At 37.2% G+C, this 19,720-nt stretch overlaps 1 protein-coding gene across 1 annotated transcript in view; it reads left to right on the top strand.

Annotated features, from left to right (window-relative positions):
* The window catches only part of LOC125232396, a 52,663-nt gene that overhangs the window by 21,504 nt on the left and 11,439 nt on the right, over window positions 1–19,720 (top strand). Inside the window, exons 4-5 of the mRNA XM_048138044.1 lie at window positions 17,085–17,219; window positions 18,018–18,146. Coding sequence (XP_047994001.1) covers window positions 17,085–17,219; window positions 18,018–18,146 — 264 coding nt within the window. The remainder of the gene's footprint in view (window positions 1–17,084; window positions 17,220–18,017; window positions 18,147–19,720) is intronic.

Raw genomic sequence — 19,720 nt, 5'->3', positions numbered from 1 at the left:
TTGTAATAGGCCATAGATCCTCTGTAAACAAATCGCCTTGATGCATCTATATTGGTTAATGCAAACGAACTAACGTATACCGTAACTACTCTATTATCACTGTTGTACGTGTGCGTTAGTGTGTTGAACTCTAGCTGAAAACTTTGCCGTAACATTCCCGATAGTAACGAAATAGGGAACTCACTACTCAACTATCAAAATGAGGAAAATTACTTTTCTTATACGTAAATGAAGTGTTCCTATTCCGCGAAGTAATCTTTTTGATTTTGATTATCATGGATTTCCGCAAAGTAATGTGTGATTCCATAGATTATTTCTTAATGTGATTTTTAATAATCTATGTCGGACAATTTAGCTTTTTTTTTATAAATGGGCTTACTCTTGGCCACAGACTAGCCAAAGCAGAGTCAAAGACGTGGCCTACGATGGAGTGAGCTCGCCCAGAAGATGCCTGTTCACTCTTGATTTGAAGGAAGGGTTATATGAGCTCGGAAATATAGCCGCCGGCAAGGAATTCCACTCCTTGGCAGTGCGCATAAGAAAAGAAGAAGCAAAGCGCTTCGTGCGGATTCTTGGCTAATTATTCAATGATTTGGTGGATTTATTTTATTAGTGCTTTAGCGCCTCTAGCGCCACGAAAAACAAAAATACCACTAAATTGTACCATAGATATTGATTACAATGTGTTTAAAAAAATCATCTCATGTTCTAATTTCAAAAGTCAATGATGAAACTATAGAGTGTGTGTAATCGAGAAATGCTCTTAATGCTTGTTATTTAATAAAGTGATACTGATATTATAGTTAAATCTACAGTACAATTATACCATTAACACCGACTATAAAATGTAACACTGCATGAATGAGACACAGCTTCCTAGTATCATAGCCATATTAAAGAAGAGGCGACTGAGGTGGCTCGGGCATGTGTATCGAATGGAGCGGACTCGTTTGCCGCGTCAAATCCTGCTGGAAGAGGTTGCAGATGCAAAGAGACCGGTCGGACGGCCAATGCTGCGCTTTAAAGATTGCGTGAAGCGTGACATAGTCACATTTGATATTCCATGCAACCAGTGGCAACGACTGGCCGAGAACCGACCCACGTGGCGCCGTGTTATCCATGACGGTCAATCCAAGCACGCCAATGCCTGGTTTTTCTCCTTGAATGTGACGCATGAGGCGTCACGAGCAGGCCTCTAACCCCCGCCCATCTGGGGGAGCATATACCTGCCGTGTGTGCGGACGAGGGATCCTCTCTTGAATTGGGCTATACGGCCACGAATGTAAGTGTCGCAAGGATGCTGCTTGAATCGTCTGTTATAGATGCAAAGGCCTGTTATTATTAAAATGTAAAAGGTTTTATTCCGCACGAGCTTAAAGAGAACGATTTGGCAAAAAACATGGTTTGCTATGGCCGCGTCTTCTTGCAAAATGTCCGATCTGGAGGCGATATCTAACTTACAGAATCACCTGAGTACAGATCTGGCGCTCTTTCCCGCTTGATTTTATACTGCGTCCTCAGTCCCACTCACAACAAAAATAAAGAGCACAGGGCGTAGCCGTTTGAACTATGTAGGTATACTTAAAAACAATAAAAGTTGAGCCGACTTGGCCACATAAGTTTGAAAAACCGTTTTGGGTCAAAATCGAAACTTTTTAAGTTGGAAATGTAATCGATTTGACCCATTTGTAAGAATTGTAAGTCGGATTAGCAAGATTCTGCTGTAGTATAACACGCATGAAAATTAACAAACGAGATTTTGAATAAAATTTGTTATTTTAAGCAAATTACTTGGTTTTTATATTTTCCTGATTTCAATACCGGGATCCCGGGATCCCGGTATTGAAATCGCCAATACCGGAATGAATACCGGTATTGGAGAATGTCCGGTATTTGGAAGCCCTACTCCAGGTACGTAGAGAGCGGAGAGATGTCGTATTTCTGTATAAACTGCTCAATAACGTCATTGATTCTCAATACCTCGTAAGTAAAATATCGTTTCGTTGTCCTTGCTTTCGCACTCGCTCCACTAATTTGTTTTCTATCCCGTTTAGTAGTAAAAAATATGTAAACAATAAATATGTTTCTAGAGCCTGTAATACTTATAATAAATCATATACCCATATTGACTTATTTCAATTCAACCAGTATAAGTTTGTTTCTGCAATTCGGAAAAGCACCAATTGCAATTCTTGCACGTTTGAATGAATGTTAACTATCTTCATTTTTATATATTTGGTAAATTTAGTAAGTAATGTTTTGTAATTTTTTTGTTTTGTAATTTTTTTTTTGTTTTGTATTTTTTTGTCTATCTTTTTCTTTTAATTTATCATAATTAACTTCGCTTCCATCACAGATAAAATTGGTTGTCTTGTTGCATTTTTGTAGTAAATTACCTGTTGTTTCTGTTTTTAAGAACTTATCTCACGCATGTCTATTTCAGAGCTTTCTCATGTATAACTTTAAAGTGGAAACTGTTTTGGCTTGTGAGCTACCTTTAATTTGTAAGACATATGTATTATTAATGCTGTGTGTTTCCCAAATCAATAAAATAAAAATAAAAAATAAAAAAATTGATACCCTCTAAACACGCCATTAAAGTAAAACTTCAAATTAGCTGAACTTCGCCATGTTTAACCGAAACTAAGTAAATAAAGCCATAAATAAGCGTTGCATGCCGCTGCAGTGCGCCCGCGGTCTGTCAGACACGGATAACTGCAATATTGATTGGTGTTTAGAGTAATTGCATAATTAGTATAGTTTTGTAAATTACCCATATTATTGCTTTCGGTCGAACTCAGACGGTCTAGGACGCAAAATGACTAATGTAATATAAAGTCTATATTGCTATTAATCTACATCGCAAACGTTTTCTAACGCAAAATGAGCATTTTTTTATATTACCACATAGACATCAAGTTAAAATTTGTATGAAATTACTTTGCACTCTTGTGTATAAAATGCAATTTTGCTATCTATTTTCGATTAGCAAAGTAAATCATTACCAGTTGGTGTGGTGAAAAACTTTTTGGACCTCAGGGGTTTGGACCACCCAATATAAAAAAGGGTCTAAATCTTTTGAATGTTTGCAAAACTGAAATAAAGCCATAAATAAGGCTTGCATGCCGATTGCCGCTGCAGTGTTTGTCAGACACGGAGCTGCACTATTGATTGGGGTTTTGGGCTAATTGGGATGCCAATGTGGGCTTTGAGCACGAATGGTACGGAAATGGAATATAGGGCATAGACAAGCTAGGTTTGTAGGCTGATCAGAAGGCCTATATCTGTTATAGGCTACAGATAGTATTTTTGAGGCCTTCGAAGAGTAGCATATTGTACATAAATACATACCTACACCGCATAGTTGTTAATGAGGTTCAGAAAAGGGGACGGACTGAAAATCAGCGTTGCGCCGTCAATTTGTAACAAAATGGCTGCGCAGGGTTGTCTATTGTTTGCCCGACAGTCATTTAACATAATATTCATTTGCCCGAATCTAACTTGCCTGAATTTCATTTGCCCGAATGATTTGTTTACCATAAAAATCATATGACATACTCGTTGTTTATCCGAATATTACCTTCCATAATCATACAATGCCATACTATTAAGTGCAATAATATGGTTTCATAGAATATTCAAACGCCATAAGCAATTATTGCCATATTAATTGTTGCCCATATTATTACCTAACCTAACCTACTTTCTGATAGCAGTTTCATTTTCCAGGGGTCACAGTTCTAACCTAACCTAACCTACTTTTCCAGCAGTTTCATTCTCCAGGGGGTCACAGTTCTAACCTAACCTAACCTACTTTCTGATAGCAGTTTCATTTTCCAGGGGGTCGCAGTTCTAACCTAACCTAACCTACTGTCTGATAGTATTTTCATTTTCCGGGGGGTCACAGTTCTAACCTAACCTAACCTACTTTTCAAGCAGTTTCCTTTTCCAGAGGTTCACAGTTCTAACCTAACCTACTTTCTGATAGCAGTTTCATTTTCTAGGGGGTCACAGTTCTAACCTAACCTACTTTCAGATAGCAGTTTCATTCTCTAGTCCTTCTAGTACCTATTATAGTAGTTTTCGATTCTGCCAAAGCACATTATGGAAATTGACTTTTCTGGACGCTAATTTGTATGACAAATGATGGTATGGAATGTGGTAATTACGGATTTCGATGATTCTGACAAATGACATTATGGAAACTGACTTTATGGGAAACAAAGTTTCTGGCACTAGATTAATATAGTAAACAATGATTATGGCATAAGATGTTATGAGAAACAATATTATGATTGTTGAATAGGATGGCAAATAAGACATAGACATAGACATAGACATAGAATGGCTTTATTTAATATCACAAATTTCACAATGTTACAATGTTAAAATTAAAATAATTAGGTCAAACATGGATATTAAAAAGGGGCGCGACTCAGCATAATGTTGCAGTATTTTTTTACTGCAACGCTGGTTTTCAGTCGGACCCTAAGTACTTCACTAAACCTAAACTAATTAACCTAAACTAGTTTGTGTGTGTGTGTGTGTGTGTGTGTGTGTGTGTGTGTGTGTGTGTGTGTGCGTGTGTGTGCGTGTGTGTGTGCGTGTGTGTTTGTGTGGGCGCGCGTGTGAACCTATTGCGTATGATTGCGCGTATAAAAGCGCTATAATAGGGAACTGTAGTTAAAACAAAATATTTTATACTATGCACAAAATAAAGCATCAGATAATTATAAGAAAAAACATGGACAGAAGTTATTTTTAAATCCAATTTCTATTTAATAAGTCACGTAGAAATATATAAAGTAACTGAGTTGACCGTGACGTCACCCAATTCGACATCATACAAACTCCATATTAGCAAGTTGTTCAAATTCGCCTTGACAGTTCTTACAAAGAAGCCGATTTCATTAAGAAGCAAGTAGCCTATATGTGTATACAAGTATACATTATACATATTCAACGTTTATAAACAAAAGGCAACTGTTGTATGCGTACAATATTAATATTAAGACGGCCGGTCTGGCTCAGTCGATAGTGACCCTGCCTGCTAAGCCGCGGTCCTGGGTTCGAATCCCGGTAAGGGCATTTATTTGTGTGATGAGCACAGATATTTGTTCCTGAGTCATGGGTGTTTTCTATGTATGTATGTATTTATCTATGTATGTATTTATCTATTTAAGTATGTATATCGTCGCTTAGCACCCATAGTACAAGTTTTGCTTAGTTTGGGGCTAAGTTGATTTGTGTAAGGTGTCCCCAATATTTATTTATTTATTTTATTTATTTATTTAATTATGCTATATACTTTGGCTGGGCTATTATCAGAGATAGGAAGGTATTACTCTAATGCCAAGAGGTAGGTTAATTTGAATTTGAAAAAGGTGTCTTTTTAGTCTAATTTTAAAAGTATTAAGATGGTTCAAAGTCTGTAATGGAGGAGGAATATTATTCCAGCACTTAGATGCCTGATATTTAAAACTACCTCGAAAAGCGGTCGTGGAGTGATGTGAAGCTGCTAATTTGTTGCTGATTGATCTGAGACCAAAATTTTTTAAAGTGTTTGAGCGCCAAATGAGTTTTTCAAAAAGGTACTCAGGTTTAGAAGACTTTAATACGTTGAACAACAAGGAAGATAGGTGCAGTTCTCGTCTGTATGCCATTTTGAGAATACCTGATGAATTTAAATAAGGGGTGATATGCGCTCGTGGGGGAACTTTAAAACAGTAACGTGCACATGCATTTTGGACTCTTTGTATAATGCGATCTGTTCTTGCTAATAACCGTGGACCATATACTACATCCGCGTAATCAAATCTTGAAAGTATAAGAGTATCACAAAGTTTGATACGAAGATCAACGCTAAGAAAATCACGAATTCTATACAGGACTTTTAGTCTATAAAACGAGTTTCTGGCAATATCTGCTATGTGACTTTCAAAACGAAGAGACTCATCCATTATGAGACCTAAGTTGCGCGATTCAGAGACACGATCTATTTCTTCACCCGAGATAGAGATTATTGGTTTATGGTTATCTATTACTTTAATTTGGTTTTTAGAACCAAACAACATAACTTTGGATTTGCTGGGGTTTAGCACTAAGGAATTAGAAGATGACCAATTTGCTATATTGTTCAGATCTTCATTGATTTTCGCAACTGCTTGAGAAATATTATTTAGATCACACGGGACGTATATTTGTATATCATCAGCATATATGTGGAAGTTACTATGTTTTATTACGTTACAAACATCTGCTGTGTATAAAATGAATAATAGCGGGCCTAGGATCGATCCTTGCGGCACTCCTCTAGATAAAATAGATGGTTTAGACTTCATAACTGTACCACTACTATCTTGAAGTTTAACAATTTGCATTCGGTCATTAAGGTAACTTGAAAACCATTGAATTGTGTCTGGTTCAAAGCCATAATATTTCATTTTAGATAACAATAACTTTGTATTAATTGCATCAAAGGCACGGGAGAAATCGAGAAGTGACATTATGGTTCCTCTGCCCATATCTTCTGCAGATAATATATTGTCTACTACATCAAGAAGTGCTGTTGCCGTACTACGCGAAATTATGGCAAATGAAATTCTGGCAAATGGGGGTATCCCGCTGCGCAGCATAACATGCTGAGCCCGTTCCTTTTGACATGCATGCTAGTTGTCTATTTTATTTTTTAATATTTTTGTGTCAATGTTTAATTTTTATTTGTGTGTCAATAAATGTTTTCTTATTCTTATTCTTATATTATATTCATTAACGAAGATTTTATATTATTACAGGATTTTATTTAAAATTTCATTAGGTCGCGCCAGTTTACGTAAACTTGTATGTGAACTTACAGCTCCGGGACAATAGTTTGTCCGTAACGAGATGGAACGAGAGTCCGTTATGTGACTGCGGCCTCGAGGATCAAACTACCCAGCACATAGTCGAACGTTGCCCAAAGAGACGTTTCCAGGGCAGCCCGGAGGATCTCCTTACCAACTTGACACCTGACGCGATCGGTTGATTGCGTAACCTGGATGTCGACTTATAATATTATCTACAAGTTTACGCCATAACGCTTAAATAAATGTAAATGTATCTTTGGTTGTATTAAGTTACCGTTTGACAGAATACTTACCCCCTTATTCATAAACTTTTACTAAAGTTATCAAGCCGATAAAGTTCGTTTGTCCCTTTCCGACGTATTAGTGTGATAGAAAAGGACAAACGAAGTTTTGCGGTTTGATAACTTTAGAGCACGTTATGTTAGTATTTCAAGAATTTCAACAGAACAGCAAAAGGGAAGACTGTATGATTTGTAGATTTGGCTGTAAAAAGGTTCAGGTTCACATATCATTTCTTATTCATATTCATTGCATTCAAGGCCTTCATATAATTTACATCGGAATATACCGTATAAGCAGACTTGAGTTTATTTTTATATCATCATTATTGTCAAGTCAACGTAGACTTATGCTAATGCCTGTAAGTCGCGTAATACGTGGGCTATACTGAACGTTGTTGTAAAAAGTCCCTTAAATATGATTTGACTGACTAAAACGAAAACTACCTTGTTATAAAATATGATATTGTGATATGAAAAGTTAGAGGAAGTTTATACGCGCGTGCAAAAAGAAGTGAAATTCGTGCTTGAACACACCACTTAAAGTCAATCGTCATAGCCATAAACCAGATTAAACCCATAACTTATTTAATTCAGGAATATTGCAAAAATAATTAGATTCATAGTAAAAAAAAAACAATTTGTGTGAAATTTTTAGGACTAGGAAGCCTTTTTAACTCGTAACGTTCGGGCCAAATATAAAAGTATTAAGTGTTACGCGATTAAGTCCCGTTTAGTTCTAAAAATTATTGAGTGCAAATCGTATTGGTTTAAATCAATATAACTTTTGTGTAATCTTGTCTTAAATAAATTATCTAATCAATATCTCATGGCATTATGTCTGATATGTACGTATGTCAAACATTAAATTGGTGTACCACTTTGTACCTTGTCACAATAACATTCATATTAGATAGTTTAAATAACATCATGTATTATGTACTTATTATAATCTGTCTAAAGCTAACCTTTCGATTTTCAATAAATAATAATAAAAAAATAATAAAAAATTATAGGACATTCTTACACAGATTGACTGAGGCCCACGGTAAGCTCAAGAAGGCTTGTGTTGTGGGTACTCAGACAACGATATATATAATATATAAATACTTATATATACATAGAAAACACCCATGACTCAGGAACAATTAAATATCTGTGTTCATCACACAAATAAATGCCCATACCGGGATTCGAACCCGGGACCGCGGCGCAGCAGGCAGGGTCACTACCGACTGAGCCAGACCGGTCGTCGAAATAAATCCAAACTAATATTATAAATGGGAAAGTGTGTGTGTCTGTTTGTTTCTCCGTCTTTCACGGCAAAACGGAGCGACGAAATGACGTGATTTTTTAAGTGGAGATAGGTAGTTGAAGGGATGGAGAGTGACATAGGCTACTTATTGTCTCTTTCTAACGCGAGCGAAGCCGCGGGCAAAAGCTAGCGGTCAAAAAATAAATAATAAATATTGGGGACACTTTACACAGATCAACTTAGGCCCAAACTAAGCAAAGCTTGTACTATGGTGCTAAGCGACGATATACATACTTAAATAGATAAATACATACTTATATACATAGAAAACATCCATGACTCAGGAACAAATATATGTGCTCATCACACAAATAAATGCCTTTACCGGGATTCGAACCCAGGACCGCGGCTAAGCAGGCAGGGTCACTACCGACTGAGCCAGACCGGTCGTCAAAATTACTGATACTGTGTTCGATATCAAAAAGTGCTAAAAATCGTTGATAACTCATCGTTTCCTCGCTTCTGGTGGGACCAGTGCCTAATCTAGCGTTTCAAACTCCGCCAACGGCCAAACCACATTTGACAGACAGACTTAAAAATGGCGTCGAACCGGAATAACAATTCAAACTCGAGTTCACACCTGCACAATTAGGGCGGTGCTAGGCACGGCGCGGTGCGGAGCCTATCGCACGTAATCACCCTTGTCACAGTATAAGGATATATCAGTAGTTAATCTCCGGCAGCGGCGGCGCGGTCGTTACTACTGCGCAAGGTCACGCAGGGTTGTACAACGTTACTCATTAGTCAGTATTGAAGACACAAAAAATCATTATAAATATATTACTCTCATACGCGCAATAGTAGATTGTGTAACAATAATTGCAAAAGCGTTAATTTAAGTGTTCATTTTATATGTTTTCTCTAAAAAAAAGATTCGTTTGAACTAGAAACGTAGGTACCTACTGTCCTACTCGTATTAGTAACTGTGTATGGCGCTATGCAACGCTCTTTCTACCTTTTTATCTAATAAAGATTCAAGTACGTATTTGTTTCTTAAATACTGACGAAATCATATTTACATAAAATGTTTGAATAGATGTTTGCACAATATTTAAGTAGGTACCAAACTTTCGAGCTAGATAGATCGCAGCATCTACCTAAATGTCGTTACAGATAAATCCTTATTGATTTTAATGTGTCATTCTAGCTTTAAATCTCACTTTTACGCCATTTACGTAAGCAATAATGTACCTAACACTGCAAATATATAACAACCACTTACTTTTCTGGGTGTCTAGGAATTCTAAAGAATGACATTTCCGCATTTTGAGAACTTTCCATACACCCATAAACACTACAGTAACGAAAATATGTCTTCGGTGCTGACGTCATTTTCTCCCGAACTCAACACGTCAACACAGCGCGCAAACGCGGCCCCGACTGTCCAGCCCAATAATCACCAGTTTCGCATGTTTTCGCCGCATGCGAGGGGAGGGAGGGGGACACACCGCGCGGCGTGAAGTTTGTAAGAAGAGTTATTACTGGTTTTATACTGTGCCCTTGTCCTAATGGGTTACATCAATCATTTATACCACTGTATTATTTGTGAAAAACGATCTGGCTAACTGTGTCCTACATAGGGCAAAAAAGTTATTGAAATGTTCTAGGTGAAAATTATTGAAGTGCAACTTCTAATGCTTCTAATGGTTGATTGACTGGTAGAGAATGCCTTTTGGCATTAAATCCGCCATTTGTACATGTTTGTTTGATTGTGCATAAAGTTTAAATAAATAAATGCGAGTTCCAACTGACAGTGTTAAATTTTTAACGCTCACTGACAGCGTTAAACGTTTAACGTTCATTGTTGCCAACTCGAATTTTGAAATACTCCTTCCTATTTTAATTTCCACATTACTAAGTTTCACTTCTTCTGTGCGGAGGGACTCTACACACAATTTTTTTATAAAGTTTCTATTTTGCCGAACTCCGTTATTTTTTATTATTGTAATTGTAAGCAGGTAGCCTATACATATGTTTAAAATTATGAATATTATTTAAAAAATAACTGAAAGCCAGTTAGGCAGTTACCAAATGCTGAGTGAGACTATCCTTTACGCTACACATTTTTTATACTTTTTTATTCATGATAGACTGATATCATAATTTTCAATAAGCTTCCTTTCGTATTCTTTTGTTTAACTATCACGAATTCACGGCACGAAGCACAATCGGCACAAAACTTGCAAGTTGCTTAGATATCTTTGCAGATAACGTCTTGACTAGTGCTAATTGTAAAACTTGTTCTGACTGCACTATGACACGAATTATTTCATTTCTTATCTTTCTTACCTTCAACACATAAAGTTACTGTGTTCAGAAAACCGTAAATTTGAAAAACAATGCGATTTCACTGTAAACCACAACCAAAACGTCGAAAACATCGTAGATACAAAAAAGTTAACGTATTCCAAATAAACACTTCAGCCCAATCGCGTGAATTTACAGCACAGCAAGATATCAGACTTAGATATTTATGACTAGCTAGTACTACTAGGTGCATAAACAGCTTATTTATGAGAGCCCAAAGTGTGAATCCTGGTCACGGCACCAATTGAAGAAGTTGTTTAACATCATGCACTTGACATTTTCTGGAATTTAATTGGAGAGATTTTGGATTATGTTTACCTATCGTGTGTCGACATTGGTATATGGAACACGTTTATGTATACAGACCAAATATTATATTATGAACAGACATTGTAACTCTTCCAGCAGTTTCAGTGTAGCATTGTCGTGTTAAAAGAATGTATATGTCCGAAGCATAGTTAATTAGGATAATATTAGGATTAATAACAGTATAATAAGCCTGGATTGATCATCTACCTAGAAAACACATGTAGGTATGAATTCATTTACTGCTGCACCGAAATGGCTGCTAAAGTCACGATGTATAGTTATGAAATTAAATATACTGGTGGAGGTAAAACAAGAGTCTAACAAGGTAACAATCAATAAAAAGAAGTAGGAAATAAGCGACATCATATTTCCGTTACAAAGAGCCATCACATCACAAACCAATGTTCTCAGACGACCTACAAATTGGCTATAACACTAAAATGTCAAGTAAGTCGCGACTCACCTTTACGATCGCTGAAATAGCCTTTGCTGCGAAACCTGAATTACGGGATAGGTCAGTACAGAGAAAACAATGTATAGATATACCTAAAGTACTAATGCAGAGTATTTTATTACATGGTAATTATCCATACTAATATTATAAATGGGAAAGTGTGTGTGTGTCTGTTTGTTTGTCCGTCTTTCATGGCAAAACGGACGAATTGACGTGATTTTTTAAGTAGAGATAGTTGAGCGAAGTCGCGGGCAAAAGCTAGTAGTTAATAAACTCTGCTGTCACAAGCTGATTGCCTTCGTATTGTTACGGAAATGTACGAACGTGTCATGCTATTTCAATCAGTCTCAGTACAAGAAGTACTGACATTGACTGAACTAGCGACTAGCGTGACAAATACGAACGTTTCCGGAAAAATACGAAGGAAACCCTTTTCGCACTACATCTGTAACTATAACAGACAATTTACGAAAATTGGTTTTGGCCTACCCTTACGACACGAATGAAAATGAATGAAATATTCGGTCTTTATAGCTGAGGAATACTGTTAAAGGGGCTCCATCCCGAAAATGTATAATGTGTTAGCATAATGAACCGTGTCTGTGTAATGATTAATTTAATCAGTACCTAAAGGCCCGATCACACAAAAAAGATCTCCCATATTAATTCCATATAAATTTTATTTTAATTTTTTTTTATATTAAATGTCAAAGCACCTACTTACCCACTCGTTATGACGATACGGTAGGGGTCAATTCTCCATACAAACGCTCTCGACTATTTCCTCCCTGGTTTTTGAAGATAGAGCAATGATTTTTTCAACACAGATTGTTATTATTTTTATCTGTGTCGGACCGTTTTGATTTTTTTGATATTCTGCTTTTTAAAGATTCTAGAGCCAATCAAAAATTTCCAAAAACGGCCTTTTTCACTGTGGCGCAAAAAAAGGTGTGATACTCAAGATTGGTAACAATTAACCAAAAAAGCTAAACGGTCCGACATAGATTATTTCATTGTTATTCAGATTCTCAAATTTCGTTCCGATTGATTAAGTTTTCAAGGAGGAAAGAGTCGAGAGCGGAACCTCGATTTTAAAGATTTTTTTGAAATATCTTTTGACTGAGTTGTTCTTAATGGACAATTTTTTAGGGTTCCGTACCAAAAAGGTACAAACAGGAACCCTTATGGTGCGACTCTGTCCGTCTGTCTGTCCGTCTGTCACATTCCTAAATATCTCGAGAACTACTAATGCTATCAACTTGAAATTTGGAATAGTTGTGAACATTGTAAACCTCTACAAGTAGAAAGTATATTTTTTTTTAATTTATGAAATTTCATTGTAGAAAATGGCCAAAATGAATAGGGGCCAAACTGTAAATTTCAAGTTACTAGGTCAAATGGGGTATCGTTAGAAAGAGCGCAAAGTGAACGTAAATAAACTATTTTTTATAATTTTTTTGTTGTGGAAAAAAAAAGAATTTTGAAGGAAAATGTAAAAAAAAATACCGTTCCCCCCCCCCTTATCTCCGAAGTTTACCTACTAAAAATTATGAAAATTTTAGGAAACATTGGTTTTATGCTAAATATTACAGGAAAAATATAATTGTGTTTGTATCTTGGAAACTTTTTTTTTAATTCGCAAAAAACTTTTCATATTTTTACTTTCAATTTGTCTTCTTTCCAATAAAGTAAAAATTGTTTAAATCGGTTAACATTATAAAGAATTATCCCTGAAAAACCAACATAGTATACAGGTCGTGCAAATTAGTTAGCGAGTTCACCGAGAGATGGCGCTATACACAATAATGCTGATTAGCAATAACCTATACTTTTGTCTTCTAGTCAAGTCATTAGAGCTATATTATGAAATCATGAGATTATTTTAACTAGGTAGTTTGAAAGAAAGTTTGTACGGGACCCTCGGTGGGCGAGTCCGACTCGCACTTGGCCAGTTTTTTATTTTCGATAAATCTAGTTAATAACACTTGTATATTTAACTAAAATTCCCAAGTTGAAAGGGGGGCTCCTTTCCATTTTAGCATTTTCGCTACCGTATCCTCTTAAGGAATAGAGGATGTCCATGGACACCGGTAAATGCTTAGCATAATTAGACGACCCGTGTACTCCTATAATGTATACCTCTAGAACTATACCTCTAGAATAACCTAAACCACAAAATTGAAATTTTGAAAAAAACCCCGACATACTAGACCGATTTTGATGAAACATGCCTAAGAACACTCCCGACTAATTCAGCTTGCAAACAAACAAAAAATCTGAATCGGTCCTTCCGTTCGGGAGCTACGATGTCACAGACAAACAGACAGATAGGTAGGCACGTCAAACTTATAACACCCCGTCGTTTTTGCGTCGGGGGTTAAAAACATATAAATAATGAAAACTAAATGTCCAATACGATCTATTTACAATTTCTAAAGCTGACCTTAATAAAAGTAAAAGTACTGCGGGTTGCACAACAAAGCGTTATAATATAAATCTAATTCTGATTCCGACATTTCCAATAACAATGTTTACTAATAAAAACCTTTATTTCATAGGAAATTAATTTTCTTTGTGAAAGTTCGACCTCGCTAATTTTTTCACACAAAGGTCCTGTTCAAGCTTGGACGCTTTTGTATGTAGTGTTTATTTTAATCGATTCGCAGGTTGAAGCCATTTGTGAGTCGATACAATGAGAGACGATTAACAGCTGTGTTAATCGATTCTGGTTTTAATTTGATTACCTTGATTTTTGACCTATATAAACTTATAAATAGACGGCCTACAAGTTTTCCTGTTAAAGACACTTCAGCAAAAAGCCTTAAAGTTGTATAAGTCAAATACACAGGTATGCAACGAGGAGGCACACTGACATTTTATCCCGCCAGGCGGCGCCTGTGCGAGTGTCTGGGCATGTCACTGTCATTCATATGTGTGAGAGAGAAAAAACATATTATCTTCTCGCTCTCACGTATTCTTCTTTCCCAAATTCTTTATTGTGCGATGCAAGTGCAAAGGAGTAATAGGGTGGCGCCATCTGTCATTAACCTTTGAGTGTGCCTCATTCACATAGGTAGCTAAAGCTACTAATCGTTTGCCAATCAATATAAATCTTCCCTTCAAGAAATAAAACAACAATATTTCTTTGCTATATTTCGCATTATAACAGAAACAATAACACTACTTAGGAGTAAAGGTGTTGTTTTGAATTGCACAGGGCTAGCTCTTGAGACACATAGGTATCTATTAGACACATATATATCAGCAGTTTTTACTTTTTTTGAATGTTTGATCCTTTCTGTTTCATATTTTTATATGACACTAGCGGCCTGCCCCGGCTACGCACGGGGATTATCATAAAAATGGTTAATAGTAAATTATCCGTAAAAGATAGACATACCTATGCCATCGCGGACTTTTTTGTAGATGAGAGAGACACAATTTCGCTATACATTGTTTTGATATTATAGCTCAAACGGTTTGGGCAGCGTTTAAGTTCAAAGCTCTCAGCCAGCGGGATTTTGTCCGACTCGGTTAGAAAATATCGTCATATTTCATTAGAGATAACAGCATGAAAATCCTATCAGTAGTTTTTGAGTTTATCGCGAACACACACACAAACAGTCGCGGCGGGGGACTTTGTCTTATAAGATGTTGAGATTAAAAATAGCATAGCAATGTTATTATATCATAAATGAATGCCTGATTCAATAACATATGAGCCGAGACCAAGACTAGTCAAAAAACTGCGGAAATTATGAAACAATATGATATACAATAATGTCAAAACAAGTACCCCTCCCGAAAATAATACCTCACTCTTCCACAATGTCATCGCCACATAGCACTATCAATTACTTCTTGACGCAAACGTGATTCTAAAGCTTCGACACAACCCTTCCTTCCTTTCATTTTGAACCTAATACCTCCCCTAGAAAGCATCATATCATGTTTTGTTTAACATTTTGCCCTTGATCGGTATATGGATTATACTGCGAATATTTATAGGCTTTTATGATAATTCATAGCTTCGATCGGGGTAAATTATGAAGAGTATTATCGCTCGGTGATCGATAATGCGCTATTTTAACCCCAAAAGCTGACAATAAATTTGTCTATACTTCATTCATACATGTTTTTACAGGGGAAATAGTAGTTTGTAAAAAAGTAATTATTTCCTGGCCCAGTAGCAGAATGGCGTTTCTGCGAAGCGAAATGAAATCGAAACGCCGCAGAAATGTATAGGTAGTCTGGCTCTGTCGCGCCAATGCGCAAGAGCGATAGAGTGATAGAGATAGATACGAAAGATATATTATCGTGAGCGTTTGTCCATTCGGCTACGCACGCTGGTGTGGTTACGCGCTAAGAATTTCACCACCCTTTGCTCCCGTGGGTGTCGTAGCAGTCGCCTGTGGGATTTGGGTTTAATTGTGGTGTGGCCGATGGACAACCGAACACAAATCACAATTTCGATTTCTTTCAACCGGATAATTGCTAAGTATGGAACTGAAACATGTGTTTTGCTTTGCTTACCATGATTGTTAGTTTTTAAACTTATTTTTGCTTTGCCTTCCCACCAGGCATTGTAGCTACGCGTATTAAAATTATCAAAATAACGATTTTCTTTAACTACCATTTTATTTTTCGTGTGGTTAAATGGTTTGGTTTGGTTAACTAACCACTTCCGCAAACTTAAAGAAATGGAAAACCGCAGGTAACGCTAATTTTTAATTTATATTACAATACTAGGAAAAACATGCAAGGACGTTACAAACTTAAATAGAATTATATACCTACGTACAAAAAGTTTAGTCGATCAAACCAAATACCGCAATGTAGTAGAGCGTTAAAAATTCTCAAAGCAAAAACTCAGATTAATCCTAATTATTAATCAGCTCAATGACTAGCCAATTTATATTGGTCACGCTTAATTAGAGATAAGATCTAGGAATTTAATCTAAACGGCCTGTAGACACAAACAGATCTTCTAATAAATTAAATTTGAATTTGACATCTTTTAATTCATTAAAAACACAGAGCTGGGCTCATTTCTCAAAACTGAAAGTTACATGTTACAAGCGGAAGTCTCTTTCCAACTTGTCATATATTAGACATTGACTACCACTTGTAAATTGTAGCTTCGAGAAATGGGCCGCTGGTAATTTCGAACTTTTGGAAGCTGAGATGTATAACTTTTCGAAGCCGCAAAAATATGTGACTCGCTCATATCACTTTAAAAATATGATCGTGTCAGATATTTTTGCAGCAGACATCGTAACTTTTCCAGCAAAATTCGGTGCAGCATGGTAGAAATAAAGGAATTCATACTTGTTTTTACTAGGTAGATGATCAATTAAGGCTAAATCATTTTACTGCTATTAATCCTAATTAACTATTCCAGCTGACTTTCTTCGATCTTAAATATTCCTTTAACAATGCTGCACCAAAATTGCTGGAAAAGTTACGATGTTTGGTAATTAGTATGTGATTGTAGGTTATAATAGCCAATAGGTTACCGATTATGCGCATGAAGCCATAGTATGAGCAAACGTTATGAAGTTTTTCTCTTGTTCCAGGTTGTAGAACCCATAAACAGACTTCTGGAGACCATTCCGTTCGACTGCGTGTTTTACTCCTTGGACTGGCATCCGCCAGATCACGTCTCCTTCATTGATAACGTCCATCTACGAGAGCTCCACGTTTCTAGCCCTGTGAGTGTTCCTTTTAATAAAGATTAATTAGGTGAACAAATCAAGAGTGAACTGGCATCTTCTGGGCGAGCTCACTCCATCGTAGGCCACGTCTTTGCCTTTGGCTAGTCTGTGGCCAAGGGCAAGCCCATTTATAATAATAAAAAAAAAAGATTAATTAGGTTTTACTTGTGGTACTTCGCTAACTATTAGCAGAATCTGAGTACAGAGAACGTAAAGTGAACTTAAAGCAAACCTCAAGACCAAACGAATGATGTGCTCTTGTGTTGGAGGCCAAAACTCATTTTGGGTTATCGCACCAGCTAAGTACGCCTTTATAGACGTTACAGATGTAGTGCGAAAAGCTTTTCCTTCGTATGTTTACGGAAACGTACGAACGTGTCATGATAATTCAGTCACTGTCAGTAAAAAACGACCTGACAGTGTCTGAACTAGCGTGACAAATACGAACGTTTCCGGAAAAATATGAAGGAAAACCCTTTCACACTACATCTGGGGGCCGATTTTTGAGTCTCACGGCGTTCGAATTCAGAAAATTGGCACTGAAAATAATAGGCAATTCACCGTTTTCAACCGGTATTTTAGTGACAGTGAGACTCAAAAATCGGCCCCCTGTACTCCAACGTTGAACGATGAGAACCCACTAGTGTTCCATATCTCTGAGTCTCTGACTCGCTATAATGAGTTGCATTCTCGCGCATCTAACGCGACTTCAAGTACATGGAATTGCGTGCGATAATCTGAAGGTGGTGTATATATATATATGGTTTACCTCCTATAACAGATTTTTTTTTGCAGGTATCAGCAGACAAAGCCGCGGCTCACGACACAGTGGTGTTCGCGGGGCCGCCGCCGATGCGGCAGAAGCTGTGGCCGCGACACTGCGTCCAAGATACATGGGGTGCCGAACTGCATCCTGATCTGAAGGTAAAGTCGTCTATCGAGAGACTAAACTAAAAGTGGCCGTTAATAGCAGTAAACAATGGGATTTACACGAAATTTGGCTCAAAATCAGAAACTAGAGGTGGAGATTGTTTTCAAATATTACAAGGCCGGCTTTATGAGCGGCCTGTATATGGCCGCTCTGGTCACTGTCTAAGTTTCCGCACTAGTGTATGTAAGCGTTCGCACCAGGGATCGGATACCGGTATTTTTTTCGGAACGGTTCCGTACGTTGACCCGAGAACTTTACTTTAGCGTTTCTGGTTCCATTAACCGGTATTCTTTTTCGTTCAGTGAACGAACGTTTATGAGTGAGAACTGTTCCGAAGAACAGAATTAAATGATACGTTCTTTAAAGAACAGTTCGCGGGAACGGAATTAAATGATACGTTCTTTAAAGAACAGTTCGCAGGAACGAAATTATTTCGGTTTTTCTATTTCCAAGAATTTGAACGAACAGTGCAAGCGGTGTCGGCCACGGCCATCACTTTAGTAACTTTAGTTTGATTTGAGACTAGCGGTGAGTAAACGTGGCGTCGAACGAAACAAATACGTCGAAAACATTCTGCACCACAACCACAATGAAGTAAGTTTTTTTCTTTTAACTTAGTGCTTTCAATTTTACCGATTTTAAAATTTAAGTAATGTCACGACGCTTAAGTATTTAATATCTGGGCAACCGAGCTTCGCTCGGTTCTGTTTCGTATCCTTGACATGTGTCGCCATCTAGTTCAAAAATGAATAGTACCTACATCGAGCGAAGGAATTCTCAGCCTTAACAACACAACTACTCCACACGAGATGGCGCGCATTTCGCCACAAATACTCAAATAGTGTATTTTCTATTCGTTTTAGCCTTGACCTGTGTCGCCATCTAGTGTTTGCAATAAATAGTACTTACATCGACCGAAAGAATTCTGTCTTAACAGTACAACTACTGCACACGAGATGGCGCGCGAAGAAAAACGCATGAAAACTCGAAAATTCGCGTTTTCCGGGACCTAAGGATAAGTTAGACCGATTTTTCACCCCCAAAAACCCCCACATAACAAATTTCTGCGAAATCGTTAGAGCGGTTTCCGAGATCGTCAGTGTAAATAAATATATATATAAATAAATAAATAAATAAATATACAAGAATTGCTCGTTTAAAAGTATAAGATTTACAGGCAATCGTACAGTCCAAGGTCAAATAAGGACGGGACGCCGCTATTAGCAAGAGCGAGCGTCCTTATTTGACCTTGGTACGGTCATCTCAGGTGTGTGTGTGTGTGTGTGTGTGTGTGTGTGTGTGTGTGTGTGTGTGTGTGCGCGTGTGCGTGTGCGTGTGCGTGTGCGTGTGCGTGTGCGTGTGTACAATATACACTACTTTCCCATTAATTGTGTCGTTGGTACTGTAGATAGTCAATTACCATAGAAATTACATCAGCTACTATCAACAATGGACCTTTAGGGTCAGTTGCACCAAACCGTCTGTCACCGTTAAAGCATTCGTTAAATTTTATTGTATGGACAGTTCCATAGGCGTCTGCTGCGTGACGATGATGTGTGTGTCAAAT

This window comes from Leguminivora glycinivorella, chromosome 1 (assembly GCF_023078275.1).
Source record: "Leguminivora glycinivorella isolate SPB_JAAS2020 chromosome 1, LegGlyc_1.1, whole genome shotgun sequence".
Classification (NCBI taxonomy): Eukaryota; Metazoa; Arthropoda; class Insecta; order Lepidoptera; family Tortricidae; genus Leguminivora; species Leguminivora glycinivorella.
The sequence above is the reverse complement of the archived record's forward strand: the minus strand, read 5'-3'. Positions and strand labels throughout refer to the sequence as shown.